Source organism: Tamandua tetradactyla, chromosome 18 (genome assembly GCF_023851605.1).
Source record: "Tamandua tetradactyla isolate mTamTet1 chromosome 18, mTamTet1.pri, whole genome shotgun sequence".
Lineage (NCBI taxonomy): Eukaryota > Metazoa > Chordata > Mammalia > Pilosa > Myrmecophagidae > Tamandua > Tamandua tetradactyla.
In genome coordinates this window covers 65,665,547-65,692,367 of record NC_135344.1, presented here as the reverse complement: position 1 = coordinate 65,692,367, position 26,821 = coordinate 65,665,547, and the positions used below count along the sequence as shown (strand labels likewise).

General features: G+C 35.2%; 1 protein-coding gene across 8 annotated transcripts in view; it reads left to right on the top strand.

Moving 5' to 3' along the window:
* Positions 1 to 26,821, top strand: part of METTL4 (methyltransferase 4, N6-adenosine) — a 159,120-nt gene that overhangs the window by 1,116 nt on the left and 131,183 nt on the right. For 7 of the 8 annotated variants that reach the window (XM_077135870.1, XM_077135871.1, XM_077135869.1 and 4 more), the window contains 4 exons: positions 1,394 to 2,191; positions 5,432 to 5,494; positions 16,623 to 16,992; positions 19,205 to 19,274. In XM_077135870.1, the coding sequence (XP_076991985.1) occupies positions 1,805 to 2,191; positions 5,432 to 5,494; positions 16,623 to 16,992; positions 19,205 to 19,274 (890 nt within the window). In that variant the 5' untranslated portion in view covers positions 1,394 to 1,804. Of the gene's footprint in view, positions 1 to 832; positions 999 to 1,393; positions 2,192 to 5,431; positions 5,495 to 16,622; positions 16,993 to 19,204; positions 19,275 to 26,821 lie in introns of all 8 variants that reach the window. The other variant, XM_077135865.1, reaches the window with a different exon arrangement.

Below are 26,821 nucleotides of genomic sequence, written 5' to 3'. Positions count from 1 at the left end.
GTGTGCTGTTAACCGCTTATTTCTTATTCTGTTACCCTCTTCAGTTCTCCACTACACTAGATTTAGAAAGTAATACTCACAACTGTAAACCATCTTTTGAAAAAAGGTAAAGATCTTTTGAAAAACCTAGTTGTCAGAGAAGTACTGCTCAGAAGCAATTATGTCTGGACCCTTCTGCTCTTTAGTGTTTCTGCTGTTGCTCTGCCTCGACCAGTCATTTTTAGTCTTTTCCTTTTTACACTGTTAACTTCATTGGTAGCAGTGGCTAAGTAGAGCAGTGATACTGGAGACTGTTGCAAATGTAGTTTGAAAAAACAAGGACTGGCCTGCTAGTACCTTCTCTTGAGTTTCTGTGACTCATTAAAAATGATGAATTCCTCAACTTCTCCATGTAGAGAATTCCTAATATTCTCACAAGCAGTGGGGACAACCAGAGCAATAGGCCATGCCCTGAATCTTGGGGTTTGTTCAGATGAAATTTATCCCCACAAAGGATAGGCTAAGCCTACTTAAAATTAGGCCTGAGGCACCCCCAGGGAACCTCTTTTGTTGCTCAGACATGGCCTCTCTCTCAGCCAACACGAGTAAACTCACTATCCTACCCCTCTCTTGGTGGGACGTGCCTCCCAGGGGTGTAAACTTCCTGGCAATGTGGGACAGCAATCCTAGAATGAGCTGGGACGCAGCATCAAGGGATTTAGAAAACCTTGATGAAAAGGGGGAAGAGACAAATGTGACAAAATAAAGTGTCAATGGCTGAGAGATTTCAAACAGAGTTGAGAGGTTATCCTGGAGGTTATTCTTATGCATTGTGCATATATCACCTTTTTAGTTAAGCTATATTGGAGAGGCTGAAGGGAAGTGCCTGAAAATATAGAGCTGTGTTCCAGTAGCCATGTTTCTTGAAGATGATTGTATAATGATAGAGCTTTCACAATGTGATCGTGTGATTGTGAAAACCTTGTGTCTAATGCTCCTTTTATCTACCGTATGGATAGGTGAGTAAAGCATATGGATTAAAAATAAATAAATAATAAGGGGAACAAATGTTAAAATAAATTTAGTAGGTTGAAATGCTAGTGATCAATGAAAGGGAGGGGTAAGGGGTAGAGAAAAAAATTAGGGAAACAAAGACTAAAATATATTGGGTAGATGGCAATACTAGCAGTCAGTGAGAGGGAGGGGGTAAGGGCTATTATATATATGAGCTTTTTTCTTTTTCTGAATTGATGCACATGTTCTAAGAAATGATCAGGGTGATGATATTGTGAATTTTTGATTATATACCAAGAATGGAATGATCATATGGTAAGAATGTTCGTGTTTGTATGTTGTTGTGTTTAAAAAAAATGATAAATTCCTATAGATAATGTGGTGTTTTTTGCTTTGACAGGATACTTTCAGCTTTTAAGGATCCACTGATTTCCTAACTTGAAGGGTGTGTTCTTAGTGGCTAGATCCAAGGCCAAAGCAAGGAGGCTGTGGACTGCCCAGAAAGAGAGAACGATCATATTGGGATTCCAGAAATAAGACCAGGTTTTACTGCCCTTTAGCCAAGACGACTGATGATTTTGAAATATGAAAGTTGCAATTTTCCTTAGAACTGCTCCAGATATGTATATTACCATATCATGAATGTTAGAAAATTCTCTTCTGGATACATTTAAAGTTTATATACGTACATATCAAATTGTCCTGTTTGTATGAAGTATATTTTTGCCTAAATACAGTAAGAACTTGATCTGGAAAATTGGGTTTTACTTCTTTTCCCTAAATCCCAGAGACATTAATTTTAAGGAAAAGAATGTCTGTGGTGCACCAGTTGCCTCCTGGATGGTTACTGGATCATCTTTCTTTCATTAATAAAATAAACTATCAACTTCACCAGCATCACAAGCCTTGTTGCAGTAAAAATGAGCCCACTGCTTCTGCTCCCTTTGGTTTTCCTGTAAAGGATTCCGTGTCCTCTTTTGGAGGTTCTACATTTATTGCTTCTGACTCTACCACTAAGCCAGAGAATGATGATGGAAGAAATTCTGAAATGTTCATACAAAAGTATGTTTTTCGAGCTGAACTGTTTGATGTCACCAAACCCTATATAATTCCAGCTGTTCACAAAGAATGCCGACAAAGTAAGGAAGATCTAATGGATGGTGTTGAAAAAGAGATCTCCATTTCTATTACTCAGAAGGTAGAAAGTTTTCAGAAATATTTATTTTTCTGTAGGAAATACAAAAATAAGTAATCATTCTAATATCTCCAATGTCTTGTGATTTAGTAAATATAAAGAAGAATTAATAAAGCATAAGAAGGCTTTAGCGTGTCCAGAGTAATTTGTAATTCTTTTTTAATGCTGTACCATTACTATAAGACTAAACTTGCAAAACAGAAGAAAGTTAGTTGGAAAGTGAATGATCTGTAAATTAAACACATAAACATGTAGGCATTTATATTGCCAAGGTATTTGTGCTGGTTGCATGTTTAAAACTTGTTTCCTTTTCTGTGAAACTCCAAAGCAATAAATGGCTTTTGGGATATTTTTAGGGCCCTGTTCCTTGTGAGACAGGTAATTAAAGCTTAGTGGTGGAAGGAGAAAGCTACTGTGAAAAATGTGCATGCTTGTAATATGTATGTTCGTATGCACACACTGGTGCAATGTTTTAATAGAGTTTCGAGAAGGCAATACAGGAGAAAATTAGTTATACTTTAATTTTTTCTTTTTTGTCTTTGAAGAGTTTAGTGATGATTAAACAAAATTTATAAATATAGTAGTGTTTTCTTTGTTAGAGATTATTCACTCGTATTTGTCATTTGTACAAGAGATCTTCTATTTGTCATTATACAGAGTGATGAGACAAGATAAGCATAGTCCCTGTCCTCATCGATCTTATAATTGATGAGGAAGAAAGATATTAAATCAATAAGAAAGCATGCTGAGAATTAGAAAAAGAAAAGAACTAGAGATAATTTATTGCACTGTTACAGGTGTTTGAAGATGAAATTTTAATGTTCTTGTGATTTCTACTTGCATATTACCTTTTTTTTCCGTTTTGACAAATATGTATTGAGCATCTACTAAGTGTTAGAAAAGAAGATGTGTAGTCTTGTTGGAGATCTTAGTAAAATAATGTATAAGTAATTTATCATAATTTACTAATTAAGACAAAAAGCAAGCATTTGGAATTTACAGAGTATATGTATTATCTTTTAAGGTTTAGTCTTTTATGTTGGACAAATTTCTTATATTTTGATGTGGAAAAATATAGATGAACATATATAATGAATGCTACTTTGACAGGACTTATTTCTGATATGCTAAATCAAATGATGTAGTTAGCTTTACCTTAAGTGCATTTATTTATTCAACTAAGAAACATTTATTATTAGCCTGCTAGAGGTTTGGCAATAAGTCAAGTGCTGGGTTTTTAACAATAAAAAGTTCAGAGTATCTGCTCTGTATTGTACAGTTTTGTATGTTCTTGTCTAAGGAGTTGTTAGAGAACATCATTTATATATCTGATTTGTGATTAACTTTCAAATCAGTCATAAAGAGCTAGTACATTGGGATTTATTTTGATGATAGTACATGGGTAATTCCTCTTCTCGGAAAGAATGTTGAGATTAATTATACCATGAATATCAACTAATAGGTGACTCGGGTGATTTCATACTGTATCACAGCTCCCTTATGCTCCATGGGTACTGGTGCCACATGTTATTATGTGGGTGCTAGTTCTTGTTAATAGCCGATAACATTGGGGGTGACTTTTCATTGCCTATTTGTTCTAGTTTGCTAGCTGCCAGAATGCAATATACCAGAAATGGAATGGCTTTTAAAAAGGGGGATTTAAGAATTTGTTAGTTTACAGTTCTGAGGCTGAGAAAATGTCCCAATTACAAGTCTATAGAAGTGTCCAATCAAAGGCATCCAGGGAAAGATACCGTGGTTCAAGAAGGCCGATGAATTTCAGGGTTTCTCCCTCAAGTGAGAAGGCACATGGCAAACATGGTCAGTTTCTCTCTCAGCTGGAAGGGCACATGGCGGGCATGTCTGAGAGTCATTCATCTTTAAGGCTTCTGAAAGTGGCAGTCCCACTCTTTTCCAAGGGCCTACACTCTCAGACTTTGAAATCTAATGGACTTTGCCTGGCAGGTTTTCAATATGTATCCTATGAATGTTCCTCCTTTGTTTGTTGGCAGCAAATAACTTGTCTAGAGTTTTACAGGTCCAGAGCAAATGGAGCCAATGAGAGTGTTGCGGGTCCTGTATAAAGAGAACCACTGCCAGTTGAGATTCAGAGAGAGCAGAGAATGACATAGCATGAGGAGCAGAGAGCCCACAAGCCAGCGACCTTTGGAGATGAAGAAGGAAAACTTCCCAGGGAGCTTCATGAAAGAGAAAGCCAGGAGAGAAAGCTAGCAGATGACGCCTTGCCCACCATGTGCCCTTCCAGCCAAGAGAGAAACTGACCGTGTTCGCCATGTGCCTTCTCAGTTGAGAGAGAAACCCTGAACTTCACTGGCCTTCTTGAACCAAAGTATCTTTCCCTGGATGCCTTTGATTGGACATTTCTGTAGACTTAAGTTGGGACATATTCTTGGCCTTAGAACTGCAAACTAACAACTTCTTGAATCCCCCTTTTTAAAAGCCATTCCGTTTCTGGTATGTTGCATTCCGGCAGCTAGCAAACTAGAACAGATTTCGGTACCTGAGGAGTCGGGTGCTGCTGTGGTTTGCAAGTACTAAACATGTTGGAACAGCCTTTTAAATGAATAAGGGAAAATTCTGGAGGAGTTGTGAGGAGCTTGATAGAGAAGGCCTAGAATGTTTTGAAGAAAATCTTGGTAGAAATGTGGACTCTAAAAATACCACTGACCAGGCTCTAGACAGAAATGAGACATGTGCCATTACAGACTGAAAGGAAGGCGATACTTGTTTTAAAATGGCAGGTAATCTGGCAAAATTAACTAGTGGCTTTGGCTGGAAGGCAGATTTTAAAAGCCATAAACTTGGATATTTAGCAGAAGAGATCTCCAAATTAAATGTGGAAAGTGCAGCCTGGTTTCTTCTCGTAGCTTATAGTGAAATGTGATAGAAAAGAGATAAACTGAGACCTGAACTCTTGGGTGCAAAGAAAGCAGAAATTGATGTTCTGGAAAATTCTGGGCTTCCAGGAGGGGAGAACCCAAAGACTATTAAATTGGTATTTATTTGTTTATTTTTACTTTGGAAAAGCTGCCACTTTATCCTTTTAAGCCCTTTGCATTGATTTTGACTTTGACATATTACTTCTTAAAATCTGGGATAAACATTATGAAAAATATCATATAAATATTACAAAGTATAAATATGAAAAGAAGCACAGATACATTTTAAAAGATCAATATTGTGATAGATGACAGCATAACTTTTTTGTAATTTGTCTTTTAGAAGCGTAAAAGATGTGTTGCTTTCAATCAAGGTGAATTGGATGCTATGGAATATCATACAAAGGTAGGTGTAAAGTATTTATTGATCACATAGGAAAATTTCTGCCTTCTATAGTATAAATAATGGATAAATAAGGATGTTCTTAAAATCAAGGAATCATTTTAATCAAGATTAGAATTTAATAATGGAATGGTTTATTGTTATTTTTATAATAACGAACGGTTTAAACCAATTTTTATTAAAAATTCAAATTCTTCTTTTAGTTTCCCCTATTCAATATAAACAAATTTAAACTATCTTGGTTACAGATTTTTATACATTATAAAAGCCTGTTGTCTGTATGTAAAACAACTCAAAACAACTTATCAGTGATAGAAGAAAGTGTGAGTATTGTCAAGGATGTATTTCTAGAACTTAGAGATAAATGAACTGAGAAGTTGAAGAAATGATAAGAAACAAAGGGTTCACAAATATTTTAGGCCTGTTACCTATGGAGTACCGTTGACTGGATGGGAAAATTAGGGTTGAAATTGGGCTTAGAAGGGATGATACTAAAGTCAGTTTTTGACATGTTGAATTAAGATGGTGATAGGATATTGGATCTTAAATGAACTGAAGATAGCTGAATAGACAAATGTTAAATCTTTAAATACTAAAAGTCTGCTGTGTCTTTTAATTTTGGAAACACAGCTGTTGCCTAGAAATGCGACGTGTAAGATTAAACTGCAGAAATATGCATACAAAATTCCAGGGTATGATATGATATAAGAAAGATGAATAATTTTACTTTAAGATACTAAATGATATTAGTAGAATTTCTTGAATTCAGATATATCAAGATTGCTAAATGAACTAGCATTTTTGTGACTGTTACTGATAACTATAGTTTATGAAGTATTTGTGTGCTACAGAAGGAATTTAAGCTCTTAAAAAGTCATAAAACAGGCATGCACAGGTGGTTCAGTGGTAGAATGCTCGCCTTCATTGCAGGAGACCCGGGTTCAATTCCTGGACCATCTGCCCAAGAGGAAAAAAAAAAGTCATAAAACAGGATATTTATTTTCAAAATCTTGTTTAGAGCTCTTATCTCTAAATAAGAGTAGTAGGAGCACATTTGAATAACAATATATGGGCATTTATTTTCAATTAATAATTTCATAGAAATTAGAGTCCGTTTGCTGTAATGCAGCATTCAAGAATAAACCATTAAAAAGTTTGGTAGCAGAGTGTTTAATAGCTAAGATATGTAGGTTGTCACGTGACATGCATCAAGTAAAAAAGCCTGGAATACAACTTGCCTTATTTACTTCCTTTATTTACTTCCTTTACTGAAAAATCTGTCTTATTCTCTTCTTTCCCATTTAGTTCATTTATTCACTTACACGTTCATATATTCACTCACTCAGTCTTTAAGTTAATTTAATTTGCTTAAAAATATTCATTGAATGCCAGCTATATACCAGATATTGTGTCAGTCCTAGGATTTGAGAAGAGATGGAGATACATCTAGTCCCTATATCACAGAATTTATGATCTTGAGGGTCACAGACAAACTAAGTTACAATATAGTGTAAAAAGCACATTTAAGTAGAATTCTAGGATACTATAATTAAGTAGAATTTATATGGTAGAATTATGGGATATGTTGGGGGCACAACAAATGGATGTCGTACCCAGGTCTGTGGAGGGGGTTGTTAAGGAAAGCTTTATGAAGGCAGTGATGTTTGTTAAGCTTGAATCCTTTGAGTAGACATTACTCACTTGAAGACAGTGATGAAGAATGTTCAAGGCTTAGAGAACAACAACATTTGCTGAAGGTTAGAAGCAATATGGAATATTGCTTGTTTTCCATATTGAAACGTTTTCAGGCTGGCTGCTTGTGGAGTGTGCAGGTGAGAGTGGTTAGAGATGAAACGGGAGAGGTAAGAAGAAGGAGATTGTGTTAGGCTTCGTAAGCCCATTTTAAGACATTTAGACTAAATTCTAAGGGTAGTAGGAAGCTCTTGAAAGCATGTAACATGATCAGATTTACTTTTAATTTATTTAATATTGATCTTATTTATTTTTGGACAGATAATACATTCACTTGATAAAATTTAAAGTGTACCAAAGGATGCCCGGTGCCTGCCCATGGCCAAAAAAAACCAAAAAAAAAACAAAAAAAGAATACAGTAAAAAATCTTTCTCTAATTCTCATCCATAAGTGCCCAGTTTCCTTGTCCCAGTGTATCCATCCATTCAGGGGAGGTGTATATGTATTCAAAGGCAGTATATACAAATATTCTCTCTCTTTTTTTATTTTAGATGGTAACATACTACATGCATTTTTGCACCTTACGTTTCCCCCTTCACTTAAAGATATTTTGCAAATTGTTTTATATCTCATCATCTTTCATAATTCTATTTACTTAGTCTTGAATTGGCATTTAGGCACTGTCTTTGTTTCCTAGAGCTACCATAACATAGTACCACAAACTGAATGGTTTAAAACAATAGAAATTTATTGTCTCATAGTTTTGGAGGCGAGAAGTCTGAAATCAAGATTTTGGTAGGGCCTTGCTCTGTCTGTAATCTGTAGGGAGAATCCTTCATTTCTTTATCTAACTTCTGGTATTTGATGGTTTTCATAGTTTCTTGGCTGGTAGATGCCTCGCTGCAGTGTCTGCCTCCTCTGTATTCACTGGGCATTCTCTCTGGTGTCAGTGTGTCTGTGTACAGATCTCCCCTTCTCATAAGGACACTAGTCATATTGGATTAGGTACACCCTAATCCTATTTGACCTCATTTTAATTAATCGCATTCGTGGGTCCAGGGATTAGGTTTTGAACATTTCTTTTTGGAAGGTACAATTCAACCCATAAGAGATGTCATTTTCCACATGTCTGTGTGTATCTGCAGGACAGATTTCAAGGAGTAGAGTGACTGGATCAGAGTATTTGAGCATTTTGATAGATATTGCTCAGTTGCTACTGTAGATTTTATACCATTTTATTAGCATACTGGAAAGAAAGTTTTTTTTTAAATAATTTTTTAATTTTTAAAAAAAAATCCAAAAAACACCAAACAAATGCAAACATTCTTAAATTTTGATCATTCTGTTCTACATATATATATCAGTAATTCACAGTATCATCACATAGTTGCAAATTCATCATCATGATCATTTCTCGGAACATTTGCATCTATTCAGAAAAAGAAATAAAAAGTAAACAGAAAAAAATTCCTGTATACCATACCCCTCCCCCCTCCCCCTCATTGATCACCAGCATTTCAATCTAAATTTATTTTAACATTTTTCCCCCTATTATTCATTTTTATTCCATATGTTTTACTTGTCTGTTGGTAAGGTGGATAAAAGGAGCATCAGACACAAGGTTTTCACAATCACACAGTCACATTGTGAAAGCTATATCATTATACAATCATCTTCAAGAAAAATGGCTACTGTAACACAGCTCTACATTTTCAGGCAGTTCCCTCCAGCCTCTCCATTACATCTTGACTAACAAGGTGATATCTATTTAATGCATTAGAATAACCTCCAGGATAATCTCTCGACTCTGTGTGGAATCTCTCAGCCATTGACGCTTTATTTTGTCTCAGGAAAGAGTTTTACCTGTTCCCACATTCTCACCATCATGATATGTTATCAGTGTATTTATCTTTGCTGATTTGTTAGGTGAAAAATAGTATTTCAATGTGGATTTTGCATTTCTCTATTTCTCTTATAATTGGTGGAGTTAAGCATACTTACATATGGTTAAAAAAAGTGTTTCCTTTGCACATTTAAAAAATTGATTTATTCTTTTCCTTATTAATTTAGAAGAGCTCTTCATATGTTAGGGAAATTAGCTGTTGGTAACTTAGGTTGCACATCTATTTTCCCTAGTTTGTCATTTGAATTTTAACCTTAAATATAATTGTTTTTTGCCATGGAGACAATATTTTATTTTTATTTAGTTGAATTTATTAACTTTTTCTTTTATGGTTTCTAGATTTTTGAGTCATAATTAGAAAGATGTTTCTTCTCCAACTCTATAAAAGAATGTCCCTACTTTTTTTATAGAACATTTATGGTTTTATTTCACATTTAAATCTTTCATCCATTTAGGTTTCATCATAGTGAAAGTATGTAGTATGGATCTATCTATCTTTTTCCCAGATGACTTCCCATTGTCCCAGCATTATTTATTGAATTTTTCATTGCTAATTTGAGATGATAAATTTGCTAAACTAACCTATATATTTATTTCTGGACTTTGAGATTTATTTCATTCGTCTATCATTCTTTTCATTTGCCAGTCTCTTTTGAGGTTATATTTGAATATAATATGAATATATTTTAATATTTGGTAGTGCTAGTGCCACCAAACCTATACTTTCTTCATTGTTTCTCTTTTATAGTATTTTTCTGGCTATTTAAAATTTTTATTTTTCTGCATATGAATTTTAAGATCAATTTTAATATCTTGTTAGAAAAACTCCTCTTGGAATTTTTATGGCATCAAGTTAAATTTATAAATTAAATTAGGAAAACATTAACATAACATAAATGTTTTTGCATTTGTTCATGTTTCTGTTGTGTCATTCTGTGAAGTTTTCTTTACTACGGCCTTGCAAATTTCTTAAGTTGCAGTAATTTTTTTTTTAATGTACTGTTTTTGGTTTTGCAGGTATACAGTTATTACTCCTGCAAATTGTAATAGTTTTACCTATACTTTTCTAGTCATAGCTCTAATTTCTTTCTCTTGTCTGATTGTATGGGCTGGAAAATACAATACAATATTAAATAGTATTTGCAAGAGAAGCAGTCCTTGTTCCTGACTTAGTAAGGATGATTTCCCCATTAAGCTATATTGGATTTTGAACTGAGTTGGAAATAACAATAAGAACTTTCCATTTATTTTATTTTATTTAACATTTTTTTCCTTTTTTTTTTGAGTATTATGATCAAGCATGAGTATTGAATTTCTTCAAAATCTTTTAAGCATCTATGGAGATTGAATAGTTGATTTTTCTTTTAACCTTTTTCTGTAATTTTTCTTCTTATGTAACCATCCTTGCATTTGTAGAATATTTTCCAAATGGTGATGATGTATCATTTTTCAAATGATTTTATTTGGTAATATTTTATTTGGATTATTAATTAGTCCCAGATACTCTTATAAATATCTATAATTTTTGTCGGGTGAAGTTTGTGTTAAAATTGGTATTATTCCTTGATGTTACTCACTTGGGAATTGATCTGGGTCTGGAGTTAATGTACTTTCCTAGTGTCTGTAGGATCTGTAGTGCGAATTTATTTATTTTTTGCATGGCCAGGCACCAGGAATCGAATCTGGCTCTCCAGCATGGCAGGTGAGAACTCTGCCTGCTGAGCCACTGTGGCCCACCCTGTAGTGATAAATTTTTTATTCCTGATATTATAGGTTTGTGTTCTTTCTCTTTACAGCGAGTTTGTCAAGTTTTTTTTTTATTTTAACGGTTTTTATTGTGAAATAAACATATGGGTTTGTCATTTAAAAAATTTTTTTGAAGAACCAGCTTTTGACTTTGTTAATTTTCTTTAACAGTTTAAATTGCTTTCTGTTTTTAATTTTGTTGATTTCTGCTCTTTATTATTTTCTTCCTTTTATTTACTTTGCGTTTACTTTGCTTTTCTTTTTCTAACTTTTTGAAGTGGAGCTGTATGTCAGTGATTTTAGATCTTTTTCTTTTCTAATATGAGCATTTAAAGCTGAAAGTTTCCCTGTAATCACTGCTTTAGTTACATTCCACACATTTTGACATTTAGTATTTTCATTTTCTTTCAATTCAAAATGTTTTCTAATTTCCTTATGAATTCTTCTTTGAACTATATGCATTATTTAGAAGTGTGCTGTTTCATTTCTAGAAACTTGGGGTTTACCTTGAAATCTTCTTGTTATTGATTTCTCCTTTAATTAGAATTAATTAAATTAAATTAATTATCTGTGATTATTTCAATCCTATAACGTTTACTGAATCTTATTTTATGGCTCAGCACATAGCTTGTCTTTGTGATGGTACTGTGTACAATTGAATATGTGTTCTGTAGCTATTGGGTATAGTGTTCTATGAATGTCAGGGCAAGTTGGTGGATAGTTTTGTTCAGAACTCTATGTCTTTAGAAATTTGTGGTCTAGTTGGTCTGTCAGTTGCTGGGAGAGAAGTGGTAAAATCTCCTATAATTAATTGTCTATCTCTGCCTTTTATTCTGCCATTTTTTTGCTTCATGGATTTTGAGGCACTGTGAATAGGTGTACACATATTTATGACTACTATGTCTGCCTGGTGAACTGACACATCGTTATGAAATGTCCTTTGTTGTCTTTACTAATACTGTGTCTCTTGAAGTCTATTTTATGTATTAAAACAGTCACTCCAGACTTCTTATGTTTACTATCTGTCTTTAATATTTAAATAGTATCTCTTATAGGCAGCATATAGTTGGCTCTTTCTTTTTTACCTACTGTTTCAATCTTAACCTTTTAATCAGATATAGACCCTTAACATTTAATATAATTTAACATGATTTGACTTAATTCCATTTTTCAGTTGTTTATTTTGTTTGTCCCTCTCTGCTTTTTTTGTTCACTCATTTCACCTTTTCTGCCTTTTTTTGTCTTACTGGAATTTTTTTTAGTATTCCATTTTTAATTATCTGTTAGCATTTTGATTATATGTTTTCTTATAATGTTTCAAATGTTTGCTCTAGCAATTATGATATATACCTAATCTTTCACAGTCTTGGAATTATTGTTGTGTACCACTTCACTTAAAATGTAGAAATCTTGCAACTATAGCTTCCTGTCTACCCTGACTGATTTTTATGTTATAGTTGTTATATTGCATCTATATACATTGAAAACTCTACCAGGTATATTATTAACATATGCTTTAAGCAAGCATACTTATTTTTAAAAAGTTGGGGTGGAGTAATCCTTTAGTATATTTACCATTTTTATTGCTCTTCCTTTGGTTTTGAAGATCCTGTGTTTCCTCTGGTTTCATTTCTCTTCAGCTTGAAAAATTTTCTTAGCATGCTTTGTGCGGTAAGTTTGCTGGCATCAGATTCTCTATTTTTTTTCTTCATATAAGAAATGTCTTTATTTTACTTTCTTTTCTGTTTTTTTTTTCCCTGTCGACTGTTTTTTTCTTTTAGTATTTTAAGGATACTGGCATCCATGATTTCTGATGAGACATCTGTTGATATTTTACTTGTTTCTCTGTGTATATTATTTTCTTTTTTTCTAGCTGTTTTTAAGATTTTTTTCTTTGTTGGCATATTTAATAGGTTAGTACTCCCATATTAGCCTTTTAGTATCTGTAGAATTGTCATAATTTCACATCTCGTTACTGTATTGGGGATTTGTGTTTTCTCTCTTTTTGTCCTGATTACTCTAGCTAGAGATTTATCAGTTTTCTTGATCTCAAAGAACCAGCTTTTATTTTCACTGTTTTTATTTCCTATCACAGATTTCTGTTTTGATCTTAATTGTGTCATTTCTTTTGCTTACTTTGTATTTAATTTTTGCTCTTCTTTTTCTAGTTTCTTGAGATAGAAGCTGAGGTCATTGGTTTCAAACCTTTCCTCTTTTAAAAGATAGATATTTAGTGCTATATATTTCCCCCTAGGTATTATTTTAGTGGTGTCTTATAAATTGGAATATGTTGTGTTTTCATTTTCATTCAATTCAAAAGACTTTCTAATTTCTCTTTGTTTTTCTTTTTAACTTATAGATCATATAAAAGTGTTTTATTTAGTTTCTAATATATAGGGATTTTCAATTGATTTTTCTGTTCTTGATTTCTTATTTAATTCTTTTTTTTTGTATGCTGTGCAGTGGGGGGTCACATTTCATTCTTTTCCATGTGAATATCCCATTATTGCAGCACCATTTGTTGAATTTATTTTTGGGGTACATGGTCCTGGAATTGAACCTGGCACTCCTGTGTGGCAGGCGAGAATTCTACCGCTGAACTACCCATGTACCCGCATTCAATTCTATTTTGAGCCACACCATACTTTGTATGACATGAATCTTTAAAATTTTATTGAGACTTGTTTTATGACCCAGGACGTGTTCTATTTTGGCAAACATTGTGTGTGTTCTTCTGTTGTTCTTTAGAACAGTCTATAAATGTCAATTAGGTCAAGTTGGTGATAGTGCTGTATCCTTACTGATTTTTTGTCTATTTATTTACTGATAGAAATCAGTAAGCAGAGCTATTTGAGAGCAGTTATTGAAAAAGCTGCTTATATTTATAGATTTGACTCTTTTTCCTTATAATTTTATCAGTTTTTGCTTCATGTATTTTGATATCCTGTTTCAAATACCTTTAGGATTGTTATGCCTCCATGATAAATTGACCTCTTTATTATTATGAAATGACCTTCTTTATTTCTGGTAATATTCATTCTTCTGAAATCCACTTTGCCTTACTCTAGTTTTCTGTTAACTAATGTTAGCATGTGCAGCTTGGAGTTATGTACCCCAGAATAGTATCTTAATCCATTCCCATGCATGTGAGCCCATTGTAAGGACCTCTGTGCTTCAGTTAAGATGTGGCCTGGCTGAATCAGGATGATTATTAATCCTATTACTGAAGGCCTTATTGGGAAGTAAAAGGCATAGGAAGAAGCCACAGTTTTGTCCCCTCTTCTTTGCTTTTTTTTTTTTTTGCATGGGCTGGCACCGGGAATTGAACCCATGTCTCTGGCATGGCAGGTGGGAATTCTCCCACTGAGCCACCATTGGACTGCCCTTGTCCTCTCTTCTTGCTTTTATTTTTTATTGATTCCAATTACACATATATTAGATCACTTGAAGTTGTCCTACAGCTCTTTGACAGTCTTCAGTTTTTGGTTTGATATTTTTTCTATTTCCTTTTGGATAGTTTTATTGCTGTCTTTAGGTGCACTCACGTTTTCTTCTTCAGGGTTTAATATGTCAATTCAAACCAGTTTTGTCAAGTCATATACTGTAGTTTTCATCTCTAGAAGTTTGATTTGGTCTTTTTTTTTTGTTTCCATATCTCTTTTTTTTTTTTTTTTTTTTTTTAAAGAGAGAGGGAGGAAAGGAAGGAAAGACAGAGAAGGAAGGAAGGATGGAAGGAAGGAAGGGAGGAAGAAAGGGAAACATCTTTAAACATTTTCTTGTTTTATTATATTTTGTTTGTTTGTTTGTTTTTTACATGGGCTGGGGCCGGGAATCGAACCGGGGTCCTCCGGCATGGCAGGCAAGCACTCTTGCCCGCTGAGCCACCGCGGCCCGCCCTCCATATCTCTTTTAAGGTGCTCTTTTTTTTTTACACTTTTGAACATATGAAATATGGTTGTAATAAATCCTTTCCCCCTCCAATCTTTTAAACTGGCTTCAAGCAAAGCTGCCCAACCTTTTCCACTAATTGCATCATCTGTGTAATTTCTGTGTCTGTTTCTGTTGAGTGAATTTTTTTTCTGGTAATGTATTTTCCTGCTTCTTAAAAATCTATCTATCTATCTATCTTATTTATTTGTTATAGAGTTTCTGGGTTTATAGAACTTTTATGCATAAAATGCAGGCTTCCTATCACCCCATCACCAACACTTTGCATTGGTGTGAAACCTTGGTTATAATTGATGATAGCACATTTTTATAATTGTACTTTTAAATGTAGTCCATGGTTTAACTTAGGATTTCCTGTTTGTGTAGTGTAGTTCCTTGGGGTTTTTTTTTTTTTTTTGACTCTATGTATAATATATCTGTGTGCCCCAAGGGGAGGAGGGGGCACCTGGCAGCCTGGAGGGGGGCCCCAGGCAGCCCCAGGCCACTCCATGGAGTTTTAAAAAGTTTTTATTCTGTTACCATATATACAGTCTAACTCCTTTTAATCACATTCAGATACTTATTTCAGTGCTTTGAATTATGTTCACAGTGTTGTGCTACCCTCACCACTGTCATTTAGCCAAGCATTTCCATCATTCCAGATAGGAACCCTATACATTTTAAACCTTAACCTCCCTTGTTATATCCCCACCCCATCCCTGGTAACCTGTATTCTAAATTCTGACTTTATGTGTTTGCATATTCTAATTACTTCAAATCAGTGAGATCATATAAGATTTATCCTTTTGTGTCTGGCTTATTTCATTCAACCTGATGTCTTCAAGGTTTATCCATGTTGTCACATGTTCAGGACTTCATTCCTTTTTAAAACTGAATAACCAGACTTTTATTTTTACATTACTTTAATTTGTATGTTTTCAAAACTTCATTTATATGTTCTCTTTTGGTATTTATTAGCTTACAGGTTTACAGTTCTAAGGTTATAAAAATGACCTAATTGAGGCATCAAGAGGAAGATACCTTCTCTTAGGAGAAGTTGCAGGCATCTGGGGTTCCTCTGTCATTGAGAAGGCACATGATGAGAAGTGCTAGTCCTTCTCTCCTGGGTTCTGGGTTTCAGTGGCTTTCTCAGCTCCTCTGGGTCCTTTTTGCTTTTTTGGGTGTTTTGGGCATTTCTCTCTAAACTCTTTCTGTGTTTCTACCTTTCGACTTCCCATAAAGGGCTCCAGTAAAGGATTTAGACCCATCTTAAATGAGCTAGGTCACTTCTCAATTGAAAAAACCTAAGCAAAAGGTGCCACCCACAATAGGTCTGCATCTACAAGAATGGATGAAAAGAACATGGCCTTTCCTGGGGTATATAACAACTCAGAATCAGCACGTGTTCATTTAAAAGAATTACTTTTTTTACCCAAAATTCAATCTATATTAGGCTAAATCAAAGGTTTATTTATTTTACAATTATACCACTAGAAAAATGTAAAATTAAATGTGATTTAAACTTGTCTTCATAGATTAGAAATACCTTTTTCTTCTAGAAATATTCAGATTATCAAGTTCACTTTATAAATTTATAAGGATATATTTCCTATATAGTACTTGATGATTTAATTTTTGGTACATTTCTGAGGTTTCTTTCATTCTACAATTAGGTAACAACAGTACAAATGTATACTAATACATTCTTTTCATTCTAGTATAATGTTTTATTGTAAGCATGAAGAATGTTGATTTCAATCTGTAAATTCAGATATTCGAATAGTAAGAATTTTATTTCTTATTAAATTGTTTTAATGTCAATGTCCTTCTTTTCATGTTTTTTTAAAAAATTTGTCTTACAGATCAGGGAGCTGATTTTGGATGGATCTTCACAGTTAGTCCAAGAAGGACTCAAAAGTGGTTTTCTTTATCCACTTTCTAAAAAACGGGATAAATGTAGTGAGCCCTTTACTTTACCAGTTGATGCCTGCAATTTGTCGGAATTATGTGAAATGGCAAAACATTTGCCTTCTCTGAATGAAATGAAACTTGAGACATTGCAATTGATGGAAGATGATGTGTCTGTTACAGAGCAGGATTTACTTTCAAGGGTTGTTGAAAACAACTCTAGCTTTACAAAAGTGATTACTATAATGGGGCAGAAATACTTGCTGCCACCAAAAAGCAGTTTTCTTTTGTCTGATATTTCTTGTATGCAACCGCTTCTGAATTGTAAGTAATTATTTTGTTTATTATTAAACATAGATAATTTTTCTGCAGCCTCAAAAGTCAAGACCTATCCAAATTTTGAATGAGTGTAAACATTTTATGAGAATGGAGTACCGCTTTTTTAATCTTGGCATTAAATCAATTTAAAATCTATTTTAAAGTGCTGACTTTTTCCTTTTTTAAAAATTTTATTTTTAATTCTTATTTTGAATGAAGGTCAAAACCTAACTAGTCCCCAAAAGAGCAAATATAATTACTGCTTTTAGAAATTCCGGGTATAATTATGTTTAACCAGTTAACTTAACTATTCTTTCATCGTAAAGTAGAGACACTTCAAACATGAATATTAATTTCTGAGTCATTACCAGTCTTTTAGTTTACATTTTAAGCTAGTGTTCTAGTTTATTGTCTAAAATCTCTTGAAACATTTTTTTACCTCATAAAGTTAAAGAATTTAAATATTGAAATCTATAGTCAGACAGACCTGGGTTTGAATTTAGATTGTGAAGTTTAACTAACTGTGAATCTTTGGACTATTTACTCCACAAAACTGAGCCTCAGTTTCCTAATCTATGAAATGGAAAAGTGATAAAACCTACTTCTTAGGTTTGTTTTGAAGAGTGAATGAGAAAATTTGCATCAGGTGTTTAGTGCAGAGAGTTATATGTTTTTAGTAAATTAAAACATAATATTCTAAAGGATAGGCTGGGTAAGAGATGTTTAAATAGAATATATAAGCTATTTGTTATTGTTTGCTCTAAAATTTTAGAGCAAAATTTAGAGTTATGAATCAAGTACAACATAGCTTACTAATGAAAAGCTTTCTTTAATTGCTGGCGGGTCATTTTACACATAGGTGGTCATCCATGTAAGAGTGTCATAGACTCTTCAAAGGTAAATGACAGTGGAATAAATTATTGAGAAAATCATGCTGTGTTTGGACATTTCTCTGGTGATTTTTGATGTTTGTTACTCTAATAGAAAAACTGTTACTCCTTGTTTTAACTTATATGCTTTTGATTATGAAATTTTACATTTAAAAAATATACTTATGTTTATAAAAAGGGAAGATGGGAGCAGTTCTTCCTTATAATAAATTAATGTGGACGGAGTGATGACTAGAAAATTTCCATTCTGAAAACAGTATACTAGTAACTGTTGCAGGCAGGTATCCTCAGTAGATGTCAAAAGAATGGTGAAAAGATGAGACACGGTAATTTGCACGGATTCAAAGAACCTCTCACAAGATAGTTTTTAACTACAAAGGGAAGAAAAGTAACTTTACATGGAGAAACCTGACAGATAACCCTTAAACCAAGAAATTAAAGGTTACCCTACCAATAATGAGGCATACTGACCTTATTTGTCTCCTGATATGCTGCCCTTTGATGAGACATATTGACATTATTTATCTCCTGATAATGCTGCTCTGATAAGGGTACAGCGTTACTTCTGTGGTACTATTGCCGCAAGTGAATAATTTACATTTAATCATCAAGAAACATTAAACCTGAATTTCAGATAGTCTATCACAGGACTGGCCAGTAGCCTTCCAAAGTGTCAGGGTCATAAAAGGTGATAAACTTTCTCAGATTGGAGGAAATATAGGAGACATGACTAAATGCAACATGTAATCCTGGTTTGGATCCTGGATCAGAAAAAAAGGACATTGGTAGAAAATTGGGGAAATTTTATTGTCCTTGATGTATAAGTTATTATTGTATCAATTTTAATTTATTGGTTTTTATAATTGTATTATTATCAAAGAGGCTAACATTTGGGGAAACTGAGTGAAAGATAGATGGGAACTCTGTGTGCTATTGTGCTTTTTGATAAGACTGAAATTATTTCAAAACAAATAGTTTGAAAAAAGTAAAGCACCTAGCTTGATAGGGTCATATTAATATGGCTGCTGATAATTATAGGGAATTATCAAATCATTAGTGTCCGACTCAGTGAGTTGTAGTCATCTGCAGGTAGATTCTGCCAAAATAGCAATAGGTGAAATTATGTTAAAATTTCAGAGGTAATAAATTGTAAGAGGAATCTCCAATTTTTTTTTAGATAAATTATTTTAATAAATGCCACAAATTCTTTTTTGTTGTATTCCGTCAAATTTGTAATTGTAGTGAGTGCACATTTTTAAAGAACATATTTAGTGTTTAAAGTGATCACTTACGAAAGGTATTTTCTGAAATTGTGTCTTTGTTTTCAGGTGGGAAAAAGTATGATGTCATTGTGATAGATCCACCATGGCAGAACAAATCAGTTAAAAGAAGTAACAGGTAAGTGGAAATATCTTTTATATATGCTGTCTAAAAATTCTGTAGTCCTTTATATGTTCTAGTTAGGTATACTAAAAAAATTACTCTATGGTGTAGGTTATCTGAAAGTACTGAAAAACAGTTTTAAAATTTTAATTTCCTTAACAATTCAGAATAATTCTCTTGAGCAGAAACGATATAGGTGTAAGAATGCCAAGAGTGATATAATAATGATTAAGGCTACTGATTGAACCAGTTCAGAGATCTGCTTTTGCCATCTTAGATATCACATTCTAAAGTTTAGAAATACGTGCTACATATTTTCTGGTTTTCCTTAATAACATGTCTAATCTACTTTGTATTTATATTGGGATGACAAATTTAATTAGTTACCAAGATGACATTTCTTTAAAACAGCTTTTTTTTAAACTTTAAGAGGTTTCCCCCTCTAATTCTAGACAGTGTCTTCAGTTAACATTTCCTCTTTCTTTGGTTTTCTAGATTGGCAGTTCCTATTTCCTTGACTTAAACTTCATATGCAGTTTCCACATCTTTACAGTTATTTTTAACTTCCATTTGCTTTTTGATTTTAAGTTGTACAATAGGATTTTTTTCCATTAAAGTTGCAAGAATAGTGCCAAGAATTCATGTATTCCTTCTCTCTCTGTTTGTATGTGTAAAGATATCTTTATAATTTTTTTCCTGAACTGCTTCATAACATATCTTTATGTTATGATATTTAAGAGAAAGACTAGGTTATTCTTAAATACATTAGTGTTTATTTTCTAAAAACAAGATATTCTCTTATATAATCATGGTTTCAAAATCAAGCAAGTAACATTATTAATTTCTGTTTCAGTATTTTTGGGCTCCATTGTTAGGTGATTATATGTTTTTTTAATATCTTCTTGATGGATTGCCCCTTTTATCATTATATAATGTTCTTTTTTTGTCTGTTGTGACAATTTTTGTCTTATAGTCTATTTCATCTGATATTAGTACAGTCACTCTGTCTTTTGATTGCTGTTTCCATTCTTTTACTTTCAGCCTATTTGTGACTTTACCTAATGTGAGTTTCTTGTGGATTGCGTATAACTGGATCCATTTTTTGTCCATTCTGCCAGTCTCTCCCTTCTTATTGGAAAGTTTAATTCATTTACATTTAATGACATGACTAATTAATGAAGGCCTTACTCCATTTTGCTATTTTCTATGTGGCTTATATCTTTTTTGTCCCTCAGTTCCTCCATTACTTGCCTTCTTTTGTGTTAGGTATTTTCTAATCTACCATTAATTCCCCATTGTTTTTTTTACTCTATATTTGTGAGTAAAAATTGTTTTTTTCTTGTTGCCCTTCAGTTTACATGTAACATCTTAATTTATTCCATTAAGTTCCCATTAATTCCACCTTAATTTCAATAGTGTGCAAAACTTTGCTCCTATATGCTCTGTTTCCCTCCACCTTATGCTGTTATTGTGGTACATTACTATACATTGTGTAATAATAACATATAATTATAAGTTATAATTATTGCTTCATGCAGTTGATGTTTGTATCAGACAGGAAAAAAGGAATTATTTTGATTTCCTTTACTAATTCAGAATAAAGTAAAAATACTGTAATACTGTATTGTATATTTACCTATGTAGTTAACATTACTGGTGTTCTTTTTTTCTTTGTGTTAATTCGAATTATTTTCTAGTGTTCTTTTTTTCTTTCTCCCCAACAACAAAGGCAGAATTATAATTTTCCACTGAATTGAACAAATTTTATAACTGAGAGCCATTTTGTAATTTGAATGTTTGGAAACTGTGAAGGGCTGAAAACACCAGACTTTCAGACTGGATTCATAAAGACAGGCAGCCATGTCCTCTTTGCACCCCACCTTTAGTCCTCAGGGCCTCCTCTTAACATTAAGACTTTGAATGCAGAAAGAGAGTTGGAGGCTATTAGAAGGGGCTGCTGCTCTCATTGCCAGTGTCCATCTACAAAAGAATCACACCGAGGACTACATATTCCATCCTCTAGTACCACCCAGAAGGATATGTGGCTCCATGCACAAAAGGAAATACTGTTTCTAGAGCTAATGTAAGAGCTGGGGTAGGACAGACAAACCAGGTTGGATTAGGTGGTTTTCTTGAGCCACGTACTTTTCTAAGGACAGCTCCCCACTGGGTAGAGACTTCCTTATGTGTCTTCTCTTTGCCCTCTTTGAAAAGCCTGCAGGAATGTAGAAGCTGAAATCACCAAACACCCACAGTGAGAACCCAGAGGGGTCACTGCCTTGGTCATTTCAGGAGGCGACTGAATTCCTCCCACCACACTGGACCACCCAGTCTCTCCTTGAATAAAAAAAAAAAAAAAAGAAAAGAGCTGTTTGATTTTTCACTCTAACTGGCCCTAAGGCCAAGCTCTAGGTCACAGTTTGTCCTTTGGCACCTTGGAACCACTCTACTATTGTGGCAAAAGTGGACAGAGTCTCAGCCCTACTTTAATCCCACCTTCAGGAAAGCGCCACAGCCTCTGATGCTGAATTTAACACATGGGAAAGGATAGAAGAAGGCTCTAGAGAACAGAAACTACCCAGCCAAGGTTGACCCTCCTTTCTCGGCTGAACTGAGGGCTTTTGGGACCCAGGAGAAAGCAGAAGAAGGCTCAGAGAAAATGCTTGGGCCTTCCCCACAACCCATCAGAGGAAAGCAGGACACTGAGTCATAAGCTCATATTTGGTTCCCATCAGCCATTTGAAAAATTTCCCTTGGGCTGCAAAAGTAGGTGGCTAAGGGTGCCTTAGAGTTCCCAGCCCTCAGGGAGACTCTGGCCAAACAGTGGCATCATGGGGCAGCCGGGTGAGTTGTGTGTGACCTCTTGTCAATTAAGGCAGCAGAAAAAGGATTAATACATATAGGATGAAACTCAGTCTCCGTTGCTTAGAAACAAACTCTTGCAGGCACAGTTGGTGAGGACCTTTTATTCCCAGACTTGCAACAAATGAACAGCAACTTTTTCCTATCCAGTAAGAAAAAGAAATCAAGTTTCCTCTTTGGAAGTGTCCAAGCACATGCTGTAAGAAGAAAGCTTCCTTGTATTTTAAATACCCATAGCAGAATTCGTGATAAATTCCAACCATGCAGGCTCTAGGGGGTCCAGAGACATTTTCCTGTGTTCAGACTACGTGGCAAATGTTACCTTTAGAGTCAAAGCCTGGAGTTTGGTCAGTTTTACAGTTAATTCCATGGTATCCGCGAAGTCTTCCAAGCTTCATTTTACTTGCACACTAGTCCTCAGCCAAGTCTGAGGGCCAGCAGAGACCTAACTGGGAAGACCACAGACACAACAGACCTAAGTCCTGAGCTGGAAAACAAAGACCAGAGCAGTTGGTCAAAGCAGGAAGCCCTTGCCCTATGGCTATCTAAGGAAATAAGGGTCAGTGAAATATAAGTTGTTCTGCCACCCCAGGCCCTAATAGAGAGGCATTCAAATGTCCTTTCCAGCTCAGGTCACATTTGGAAAGGACATTGTATGGTTGTGGGGGTGTGGGGAGTGGAAGAAGTTTTCATCCAGGTTCCCAAGGAAAACACCTCATGTTGACAGAGATTTAGGTAAAGAAAACAATCCAGTGAATCGATGGCTGGAAGGGATGAGAAGTTAGGAATCTTCTATTCTTTCAGGATTTCAAGATGTAGTGCCAGGGACCTCTGAGTCCAAAAAGACTATGAGATTCTTCTCTGTGACTCTGGCCATCACAACAGCATATATTCTCTCCATCTCTCCTTGCTCCCAGCTAGGAGGATGCAAGGAAAGGCATATCACAGTAGCACTGCCCTGGGGTAGGTGAGATGCCCGCAGCAGGCACGTGTCCCCAGGGATGGCGGTGGGAATGTGGTGGCCTGTGACAGTAGAGCCCCTGACCAGCTGTTGGAGACTGGAGAAAACAGCCTTTTTCAACTTTTTTCCTTCTTTTTTTGTGAAAAATAACATATATACAAAAAAGCTATAAATTTCAAAGCACAGCATCACAGTTTGTTGTAGAACATATTTCAGATTTTGACACGGGTTACAATTCCACATGTTTTTACTTATAGCTGATCTAAAACATTGGAGACTGAAAGGGATATCAGTTTAATGATTCAGCAATCATATTCATTTGTTAAATCCTATCTTCTCTGTATAACTCCACCATCACCTTTTATCTTTCCATCCCTCTCTTTAGGGGTGTTTGGGCTATGGCCATTCTAAATTTCTCATGTTGGAAGGGTCTGTCACTAATATGGGCTAGGGAGGTGGAGCTATCTGATGTTCTGGAGAGGCTGGTTTAGGTTTCAGGACTTACCTGGATGAGGGACCCATCTGGAGGTTGTAGATTACTGGAAAGTTACTCTAGTGCATGGAGCCCTTGTGGAATCTTATGTATTGCCCTAAGTGTTCTTTAGGATTGGCTGGAATGGTCCTGATTGGGGGTTGGCAGGTTATGATAGGTAGCAAGGGCTACCTGAAGTTTGCAGAAGACCAACCTCCAGAGTAGCCTCTCGACTCTATTTGAACTCTCTCTGCCACTGAAACTTTATTAATTACACATCTTTCCCCCCTTTCGGTCAGGATGGAATTGTTGATCTCATGATGCCAGGTCTGGATTCATCCCCCATGTCTCCAGGGAGACTTTCACGCCTGGATGTCATGTCCCACGTAGGGGGCAGGGTCATGATTTCACTTGCAGAGTTGGGCTTAGAGAGACTCGGGCCACATCTGAGCAACAAAGAAAGTCCTCCAGAAGTAACTCTTAGACATGCCTATAGGTAGTCTAAGCTTCTCTGCTACCTACATAAGCTTCACAAGAGTAAGCCTCCTGATCGAGGGCATGGCTTATTAATTTGGGTGTCCCTAAAGTCTGACACAGTTTCAGGGGATTCCCTGATGATAAGGTTTAATAGTTACATATTTTTCTCCCATTCCTCAGGGGACTTTGTCCATACTTTTCAATTATCTGCTTAATATGCTCTAGGATATATCCAGGCATTATGATAATCTATACAGGATTAAAGGACCTCTTTCTTATTCTGTGCTCCCTGTGTTTCAGTTGTTCAGATGAGCTATACAGATGGGTTGAATTAGATTACGTATTACAGAAAATTTCAGTTCCAGACCAAATAAACTTTTTTTCCATTGGTCTCAAAGAGTATGTGTGGTTCTAAAATATAGACATTTTCTCCCTTACCCCTATCTTCTGAATTACTTTAACCCCAACCTGTTCGGCTTCGTTCTTATCTCTAAATATCAGGTTATACATATAAAGCAGCCTCTCAAAATCCAGAAATAATAATCCCCACTCTGGACTTGATGTGTCTGCTCTAAAAGCTTGCAATCTAGGCCTCTATTTTCTTATAAGCATTTTCTAAAGTGACCATACCATTCTTGTTCTTTTGTTTCTGGCTTATTTTGTCTCACCAAATGTGGTAGTTAGGTTCAGGTGTCAACTTGGTGAGGTGAACGTGCCTAGTTCTGTTGTTGTGGACATGAGCCAGTGGTACGTGAACCTCATCTGTTGCTCATTACATCTGCAGTCGGCTAAGAGGACATGCGTGCTGTAATGAATGATGTTTGATTTAATTGGCTGGTGCTTATATGAGAGAGCTCAATGTAGCACAGCCCAAGCAGCTTAGGCATACTTCATCTCGGTACTCGCGGCTCAGCCCAGGCCTTTGGAGATGCAGAGAGGAATCACCCCGGGAAAGCTGTTGGAACCCTGAAGCCTGGAGAGAAGGCCAGCAGAGATTGCCATGTGCCTTCCCACGTAAGAAGGAACCTCAGTTGAAAGTTAGCTGCCTTTCCTTTGAAGAACTATACGTTAACTAAATAAATCCTCTTTTATTGAAAGCCAGTCCATCTCTGGTGTGTTGCATTCTGGCAGCTAGCAGACTAGAACACCAAATATCCTACATGTTCATTCACATCGTTGCATGCCTCACGACTTTGTTCCTTTTTGTAGCAGCTCAACCTTCTTCCATAAGTATACACCATCGTTCGCCTATCTACTTCTCTGTCAGTGCATCCTTCAGCCACCTGCATTCATTGGGTATCATGTAGAGCGCCCAAAATCCATAGTCCATTAACATTCTCAATTTTAGATAATTTCATTTTTCCTAAGAGAGAGAAAACCAATAAACATATTCTCGCCAAATAGAAAAATCTAAACCTCCTCTTAACTCTTGTCTGTCTCTCCTTCATTTCTGGAGAGTTTTGCTAGATATAAGTTTGGATTGACAATTTTTTTCTTTCAGCACTTAGAATATGTTATAACATTGCTTCTGGACTTCATGGTTTCTAATCTTACTTAGAATCTGTTGTATGTGATAAGTCACTTTTGTTGCATTCAAGATTCTCTTATTGTTATTTAACTGTTTTATTCTCTTTGAATTTATTCTGAGCTGATGTTCATTGAGTTTTCTGGATGTGTAGATAAATGTTTTTAATAAATTTGGAAAGTTTTCTGCTTTTATTTCTTTAAATATTTTTTCTATCCCTTTTGCCTTTCCTTCTGGGACTCCTATCATGCATATGTTTCGTATGCTTGATGGTATCCCACAGGCTCTTCGGCTTTGTCTCTTTTTTTCATTCTTTTTTATTTTTTTTTCCCAGATTGGATAATATCAATTGACCTATCTTCAACTTTGCTGATTCTTTCTTCTCAGATCTGCTATAGAGTCTCTCTAGTACATTTTTAATTTCAGTTATTGTACTTTCAACTCCAGAATATATATGGTTCCTTTTTATAATTTTGATCTCTTAATTGATATTCTATATTTGGTGAGACATCATTCTCATCTTCTCCTTTAGTTCTTTGTCCATGCTCTCCTGTAACTCTTTGAACATACTTAAAATAGCTTAATTAAAGTCTTTAGTGAGTTTGATTGAATGTCATAAGTACTTGGAATCTCAGGTAGGACATGAGATTTTGTTGGTTTGTCCAGAGTGATCCCTTGATGAATCCCAGAGTGATTTGATCAGTGACTGGAAAAGTATTTGCAAGCCCTCTTCAGGGAATGGTGAGAGTGGGGAGAAATTCAACTTCCCCAAGTTGAATTCTTGATATTCTCACAAGCAGTGTGGACAACCAAAGCTATAGGCTGAACCCCCAGTCTTGGGGTTTGTTCATATGAAACTTAACCCCACATAGGATAGGTCAAGTCTACTTAAAATTTAGGCCTAAGAGTCACCCCCAAGAGAGCCTCTTTTGTTGCTCAGATGTGGCCTTTCTCTCCAGCCAACATGATGAGCAGTCTCACCACCCTCCCCCTCTCTGCATGGGACATGACTCCTAGGGGTGTGGACCTTCCTGGCAACGTGGGACAGAGATCCTGGAATGAGCTGAGACTCAGCATCAAGGGACTGAGAAAAACCCTAGAATGAGCTGAGAATTAACATCAAGGGATTGAGAGAACCTTCTCGACCAAAGAGGGAAGAGTGAAATGAAACTAAGTGTCAATGGCTGACAGATTCCAAACAGAGTCGAGAGGTTATCCTGGAGGTTGTTCTTATGCATTAAGTAGATATCACCTTGTTGTTCAAT